Source organism: Rosa rugosa, chromosome 4 (genome assembly GCF_958449725.1).
Source record: "Rosa rugosa chromosome 4, drRosRugo1.1, whole genome shotgun sequence".
In the NCBI taxonomy this organism is placed as follows: domain Eukaryota; kingdom Viridiplantae; phylum Streptophyta; class Magnoliopsida; order Rosales; family Rosaceae; genus Rosa; species Rosa rugosa.
Window position 1 is genome coordinate 21340951 of NC_084823.1, and position 8025 is coordinate 21348975.

General features: G+C 39.3%; 1 protein-coding gene across 3 annotated transcripts; it reads left to right on the plus strand.

Moving 5' to 3' along the window:
* Positions 1 to 785: 785 nt before the first annotated feature.
* Positions 786 to 3182, plus strand: LOC133745240 (F-box protein At1g10780). 3 transcript variants are annotated; one of them, XM_062173288.1, is made up of 4 exons: positions 786 to 1108; positions 1533 to 2275; positions 2408 to 2688; positions 2785 to 3182. In XM_062173288.1, the coding sequence occupies exons 2-4, from the start codon at positions 1534 to 1536 to the stop codon at positions 3019 to 3021; spliced, it is 1260 nt and encodes a 419-aa protein (XP_062029272.1). In that variant the 5' UTR covers positions 786 to 1108; position 1533; the 3' UTR covers positions 3022 to 3182. The 3 variants fall into 3 exon arrangements, with proteins under 3 accessions (XP_062029272.1, XP_062029271.1, XP_062029270.1); XM_062173287.1 differs by having other exon boundaries at positions 786 to 1029; XM_062173286.1 differs by lacking the exon at positions 786 to 1108 and adding an exon at positions 1175 to 1375.
* The last annotated feature ends 4843 nt before the right edge of the window (positions 3183 to 8025 follow it).

The following is an 8025-nucleotide window of genomic DNA, read 5'->3' on the forward strand; positions in this document are numbered from 1 at the left end:
CCTGGCCTTGTATTTCTCAATCTTGCCTTTGCTTCCCTATCTTGATCGAAGTCCTGAAAGGCTTGGTTATGGTAGTCAAGGTGTCCCAGAGATTCTATAGCTTATGCTGCTGGTTTGGCTAAAGGCACTGAAGTTTCTAGCTTCATCTTTTAATGGATAGTCTTTGATTCTAAAAAAAAAAAAAAAAAAAAAATGGAGTACTATTATGACACCATACTTGTTAATAATTATATCGAGCATGAATCTGATCGTCACTTCCTCTTTTAATCTTGTTTTGTGGTTGGTGCTTCCTCGTGTGACGACTCTCTCTCTCTCATCTAATCGTGTTGATGGGTCGGGTTCTTTGACTCGAACTATGCAGAGTTTGTTCATTATTTAGATTCGCTTTTGGAATCCGAGTGAGCTTTGATTTTATATATGGTCACTAACCTAATTTCTCTTTTAGACCTTTATTAAAAACTATATTAGGTTCCGGATCACCATTGATTTTGGGATTGAGACATGAATATATGAGATTTTGTTCCAAAGAGATCACTGCGAATAGCCATATTTGGACATCCTTGATTGGTCTTGGCCTTTTTTAGTCAAGTAGCGGAAGAATTGTCTCTTATCCACATAATAACAAGGCATGGTCGCTCAAATCATCGCGCTACACCCCTTGGTCGAGTTTGTCCTCCCAATTATTTAATATTGAATTTCGTACTTTCGTTTTAAATTTGAAGTTTAAAATGATTTGAAAAAAAAAATAAAAACAGTAAAATACAAAACGAAGCAGAAACGAAAGCAATTTGAAATTTGAAATGACGCCCCCAAAACCCTTGTGAGTGGCGTAAGCGCGCCTCCCAACAAAGTCCCTGATGGAAGCTCATCTCATCTTATATATAGTTTGTTGAGAAACACCAAACACCCTTCATTGGGTCTCACACACAATAACGAGCCATTCTCAGATCCAATCACCAATTCAAATTTTAATTTTTAACTTTTTCTCTTTTGAGTTTTGACAGAACCCTTCACACTCAAATTTTAACTGTAAGCTCCCTTTCCTCTCTTTACGATTCTTGGGTTGTCGATTTTCTTCACAGATTTACTAGCATTGCTATTGATATTGGTAATTTTGTTGTTTTTCTGATTTGGGTCCATATCCCATATTGGTCTAAATCCTTATCCTCTATCTGGGTTCTGTGAATTCAAATAGAAGCTTAAAAGCTATTGGGGTTTTGTATTTGTATTTGTTTCATTTCTAATATGAACGCGTATGTAAATCTGGTGTTGAATTCAATGGGGTATAGCATTTGATAAGTTACTGTTGCTGGGTTTCTTGATATGATTTCGTGTTCATAGAAGGACAATCCCATATGACAATTGCAAAGCAGATGTATGAACATCTAGATTAAAACTTGGATATCATAGATTTCGTATACATTACTGAATTGAATTCCTGTTGTCTATTTTATTAGGTTTTTATCAAGCTCTTTGTGCAGTTTTCGATGTCTTGGTAATGACTGCTACCTGTTTGATTGTTGTTCTCACAGAATGGAGTCTCTCCCAGATGCTATTGTTCAATACATATTGTCGTACATGAATAATGCCCGAGATGTGGCACTTTGTAACTGTGTATCCAAGCGATGGAAGGACTCAATTCCATATATACGGAGCCTTTTCTTCCCTAGGAACTCCTTTGATAATCTCACAGGCAGTGACACTCCTGATGACATTGTATTGAAGATGATTTCTCTGATTGAAAGATTGGAAAATCTTGTTGTTTATAGCCCATTTTCGGGTGCCGGGCTTGCTTCATGGTTGACGCTGATAGGTCCCTCCCTCAGGTATCTTGAGCTTCGAATGGACAATCTTGCTGAACAAGAGGTCTGCAATGAACGCCCTTCGAAATTGGATTGCTTAACTGCTGCAAAGAGTTTGGAGTCTTTAAAACTTTGGGGAGTCTTAATGACCCGTTCCCCCAAGTGGGATGTCTTCCAGAAACTCAAGAACCTTGAAATTGTTGGTGCAAGGTTGGAGGATCCTGCGCTGTCAACCGTTCTTCAGGCCTGTCCTAATCTGACCAAACTGTTGCTGCTTGGTTGCGAAGGAGTCGTTGCAGTTTCAATTGAGTTGCCACATCTGGAGCAGTGTAAGCTAGACTTCTACGGCTTGGGCAATTGCTCATTTTCTATGAACTGCCCAAAAATTGAGGTCCTTGAGGTGCAAGGATGTAGTTGGATTCGGGTTCAGAAGACAAAGCACTTGAGGAATCTTTCAATTGCCAATAATGCAGGTAACAATTACCTGTGATGATTTGAAATATAAAATATATTGGGCGCATTTTGCTTCTTTTTCTCTAACAGACAGTTTGGTGAGGCTGAGGATTATTGTAGGGGCTCATTTGTGTTTTCTGGTATGTTTTCAGGGAGAGTCTACATGGTTGATTTTGAAAAACTTGTGGCTCTGGAGTCCTTATCCATTAGGGGCGTCCAATGGTGTTGGGGTGCAATAAGCAGTATGCTGCAGTGGGCAAGCGAAGTAAAGCACCTCTATATGAAGGTGGAATTCACAGGAGATTTCGAGACTCTTCAACCCTTTCCAGAGGTTGACTTTGTTGATTTTTTTAATAATCATCCAAAGCTGCAAAATTTTGACATCCATGGAGCCATGTTTGCAGCTCTTTGTCAGAAGAACAGTCTGAAAAATGTGAGTAGATTCTATTTGTAATTGTATTTTATTTTTTTATTAAGTTCCAAGAAAATCTTCAAGTTTTTGATCGAGTTGTATTTTGTTTTTTGTCAGGTTGATTCAGGATTTCTAATTCCTTGTCTGGAGTCAGTGGTGATCACAGTGCGATCACCACTGAATGCTGAACAGAAAATGAGCACTCTTGAGTCCTTGTTGAAGTATGGGAAGAATCTCAAGAGCATGGTGATCAAGGTTCTTCAGATGAAGAGTAACCATAGCAGCGCAGATGATTTCTTTGATGAGATATGCAGGTTTACATGCATGAACCGAAAGATAGTTAGAATAGAATAAAGCTTACTTGGGAGTACACTTGCTCAGTTTTCCTCTTTTATTTCACATCATTCCTTCAATTCTCTGATTTCAGCTTTGACTGCTAATTTTGGTTGGAACTATGATCATTATTCATCGAATGGATTAGATATTCAGATAAAATAAGTTTCTGGCTTTGTCTATGATTATGGTTCTCTTTTATCTGATTGGCATGGTATTGGTATGTGCTATATTTGCTTATAAGTTACGGTTGTAGCTGTTCCCGTTTGGGAAGTTGACTGCAACTATTCTGCACGAGAGTTGTATGCAACTATGCATACAATGTCACTAAAGGAGGAAACAAAGGCATCTTTGTGTTCTTAGAGGTGGCATGGTTCTTTGCAAACCAAAAGGCAGTATGGATCTCTGTAGCTGCCATCCACCATTGAATGATCTCATTTGTTAGATATATGGCTACAAACTTTTGTCATGAAATTCAATTGGACATATAAATGACTACTAAAAAATTTGATTTTGAAGTAATTCCCCTCATTGTGCATCTGGTGGAGGTGTAGTGCCTGAATTGCAGGACCTCATAGCATAATATTATGTTATGAAGGAACTCCTTTACCTTCAATATGAAGATGAAGAATCTAGTTGTAGAATTAGTGACTGCTCAAGGACACATATTGTGACTTGCTGCATTAGCATTTTGCAGCTTCCAAAATAGGCGGATAACCATCTTTTGGTCAGAAGTGACGAAGCTTACTGCAACTGGAGAATGCATGTCAACTACCGAGTTAGATAACCCTTCATCAACAGCCAGAATATTTTCCCCAAATTTGCCCAACTTTGCCAGTGAAACCACTAACCGAACATTAGACACTAATAAGCCCATCAGCACCAACCCTATCACTCATAACTATCATTTGATGGGTTTCACATCAGGCAATTGCATTATTTGAAGGCACGTGATTTTTGATGAACATCAATTCCCCATGAAGTTTCATTCTTTTACAACCCATTCTTCATCACCCTCAGACCATCATAAATCAATTCCACGTTTGTTTCAACTTCTTGTTATTTATTTCCACATTCCATCTCTCAGTCTCAGCAGAACCAGTACTTTCACCTTGTGCGAGCCACCACAAGCAACAACAATGTTTCTTCGGACTTTGATTCCAATATTCAAGATCCTACTGATACAACAGATGCATTTATTGATACACAACAATTCCAGCTCGAATGTGTCTTTCTTACAGTCAATGAAATCTTGGGTACTGACTTTTCTATTTCAGATCGTTTTGTGCAAGACCAGGTAAATGCACCATGTGAAAATGATTTACACGCTTGTGTACCTGACAATAGGCCACTAGCATCTGATCTCATGCCCACACCAGCTACTACTGGATTACATTCCACTGATATACAACCACCAAGTCCTTCTCAGGAAATTATTTCAAATTATATTCCTCACTCTACCTCTTCAATTGTTACTGTCAATGATTATCCCATGGTTATCAGAAGCAAAAACGGTACATCTATGAAAAAGGTCTTTTAATAATCTTTTATGCACCTGCTGCAACCACATCAACAGCTTCTGATCATGAGCCATCCACATACAAGCAAGCATTAAAGTGTTCAGAATGGTGAAACGCTATGCAGGAGGGGTATGATGCTCTCATGTAGCAAGGAGCTTGGACTTTTGTTCCTACGTCACCTAACAAAAATCTTGTTATCTACAAGTGGATCCTCAAAATGGATCCGGCTCCTCTAAAGTGAGGAGTCTGTAAATTTACTTGAATTTCAAAAAATCTTGACTCTTTATCTAATCTAAGGACTCTGAAAAGCGACACATCATTCTTGGATCAGTTTTTGGTTTTCTACTTTAACTCTGGTTAAGGTGACGTTAGTTGTCGTTAACTCCAGCCAAAAAATAAAATAAAAAATTACACATAAGTGTTACTTTGAAACTTTAATTAGCCAAAAAGCCATCTAATTTTTCTTGTATAAATAACCACTTGCATCATCAAATTTCTTCATTCATGACGATTTTGCCCCTCCACCGAACAAAACCTGCTCACATCAGATTAATATCTCTCTCTCTCCCTTAGAAGCCTTCTTTCTTCCTCTTCATCCTCCGATGGTCGCTTTTGTTTCTCTGGCTTCCGGCGATGACGGCCAAGACGACTACGGCTATAGACAGAACCATTAGATCCAGTGATGATGCTCGAGCTCTAACTGACCGGATAGCTTCTCGGTCTCACCAACCTCACCTACTACTAGCCGCTAGATCTCCAGACCTTCGCCATTCCCGACGCCAAGCTCAATCTAGCTCTAATCGGCGACTTGTTCGTAATGTCAATCTGATATCCTTTTAGTTTCTACACTTTTTCGCTTTCAATTTCTTTATTTTCTTCATAGCGATAGGTCATTACTGGATTCCAGAGCTTTTCATTTTTTGCTTGTACTCGATTATGGAAATTGTTACGATTTTGGTTAAGCAGTTGCGAAATTGAACACATTGATTTACTGGAACTGCTTGATTTTGATGTTTTGGTGGCCTTATCTCAACGAAGCTCCGCTCAGTATCTCTGGCAACGATCCGATTGGCTTCTCTCCACCGAATAGGTACGGAGATGTGGATCTTGTGTTCAGTTTTGATTAGTGTTTTTTGATAATGGAGATGAAATTAGGTTATCAAAATCAATGGCCTCCAAGTAGGTGGTTTGGTTAGAATAGGTGATTTTCGGTTATTTAAGTAGAAATTGTGCTTCTGCAGTTTCATTTCCTATTCTTTCTTAAGAATCCATGGATTTTATTTGTTCATTGGTTTTGAAATGTAGAAAGCTTTTGCTTGTCGTAATTGTATGCCATGAGTTTGAAGCATGTTGTTCATGTGTTTGCAATAACTGAGAATGTAAAGGCGGTTCTAAGGGCTTATTTATTTTTTTTGAACAACTAAAATTGCTAAATATCTCTACAAAAGTACAAGAGAGTTTCTATTGGGACCTCCAAATCTGCTCACTTGACCTCACTCTATTATGAATTATTAAATGACATATATAACCTACTATAAAATGACTATTAAGGACAATAATTATACCAAAAAATATTATATTTATTTTATGTAGACTTTCCAATTCAATAATATTAGATTTGTTGTAGAGAAACTGAAATTGAGAGGAAATCGCTGTGTATTCTCATTGATAATAGGAGCCTCTTTATATAGAGGATTACAATGCATAGAGTCTGAATCATACAAGGAAAGATAATCTCTAGATTCTTCTAATTAAACCCTATTACCACTAGGTCAAGTAACCTAGAGTTTGGGCCAGACACATAATCGGGATTTCCTTGAACACTCCCCCTTGTGTCGTCCAAACGTGGTGCTTCTCTCGTTGCCTCATTAAAAACCTTGCCGAGTAACAAAAACCCAGTGGGACAAAAATAACCTCGGTCGAAGGGGAAAAAGAGCACAACACACTCTTCACGTTTCGAGACCATACATGTAGACATCTCCCCCTGATGTCTGCATCTCCCCCTGATGACTACGGTCATGGGAGTTCGGATAACTTCCGTAAACGATGCTACCAACATGTTTCTCGAAAGTGGAATTTAGGCAATGACTTAGTGAACAAGCCTGCCTCACTGTCCTCAGATTGAACCTAGTTCACTTTGATCTCGAGGAGAGTCTGTTGTTGCTGATTAAGCTTGGTGTTGTCGCTTTGATGTAGCCTTGCTTCATTTGTTCAAAACAAGCTGCATTATCCTAAATGCTCGTAGGCTCATCTATGGTAGACTTCAAACCACAATTATTCGAACATGCGTAATTATGGATCCAATCCATATACATTCACGAATCTCTTCGTGAAGAGCAATAGTCTCTACATGGTCCGAAGATATAGCGACTAGGGTCTATTATGTAGACCTCCAAGATATCGCAGTCTTTACCCATGGTGAACACTTAACCAGTTTGGGAATGACATTTGTGTGGGTCAGAGAGATACCCAGCATCAGCAAAACCTTCCAAAACGCTAACTTCGTTTTGGGATGGGGAGAGGGGACGCATGCCGGTGTTGGCGGCGTTCCTGGTGTGTGATGGGTCCGAATCCATCATCTCTCTGTAGGGATAAAGCATGCCCATATCAATCGTACATCTCAAGTCCGAAAGATACCTTTTACACCAATCCAATGACATCGCGTTGGCGCACAGCTATACCTTAGCTAACAAGTTCACAACATATGAGATGTCTGGTCTTGTGCATTGGGATTAGTACAATAATGCGCCAATTGTACTAAGTAAGGCACTTCTGCCTCTAGCACATCTTCGTCATCATCCTTTGGACGAAGAGGATCCTTTTCAGGATCAAGACTACGGACGATCATGGGGGTGCTTGAAGGTTTGACATTGTCAAAATGCCTAAGCATCTATCAACACGATGCTCAAGTTCCAAACCGAGACATAATCGTGTTCTCCCAAAATCATTCATCTCAAAGTCGGATTTCTAGTGTTCAGCGGTTTCCCTTAACCCTTTAAGGGCTTCCAATGAAGATCATGTCCAACATGAACCGCGATAGAATCTGAAACTTGTTATGGAAACGCGTGGGCATATTCCTTCCCAATTAAGTAGTCACTTTAGTGAGCGTTTCAACCTTATTGAAAACGCGCTCCGTGGTTTAGAGCCACTTGACTTGGGTAAATGAAGTTCACCATGAACCTTCATGTATATTTCGTATCTAGATCCCCATAGAGATACATAGTGACCACATTTGTAAGCTGCATGTTCAGTTATTTGGAAACTACCAAACTGACAGGGTAGTGGAGTGCAATGACATCCATTATGAGAGAATATGTCTCATCGTAGTCGATTCCAGGGCGTTTTGTGAGAAGCCTTGCGCCATAAGGCGAGATTGCCATCTCTTTTTCTCATCACGCTTTCTAACGAAGACCCATTAGTCAACAGGTTTTATGTTAGGAGGTGTTGACATCACTAGCTCAAAAACCTTCCTCTTCGTTAGAGAATCCAACTTAACCTGGATCGC

Bases quoted from the DNA above. Each gene is read 5' to 3' on its own strand.
- LOC133745240 (XM_062173286.1), top strand. From the start codon at position 1,356: ATGACAATTGCAAAGCAGAT. The intron at 1,376-1,532 runs GTATGAACATCT...TTGTTCTCACAG, and splicing joins ATGACAATTGCAAAGCAGAT to AATGGAGTCTCTCCCAGATG. The intron at 2,689-2,784 runs GTGAGTAGATTC...GTTTTTTGTCAG, and splicing joins AGAAGAACAGTCTGAAAAAT to GTTGATTCAGGATTTCTAAT.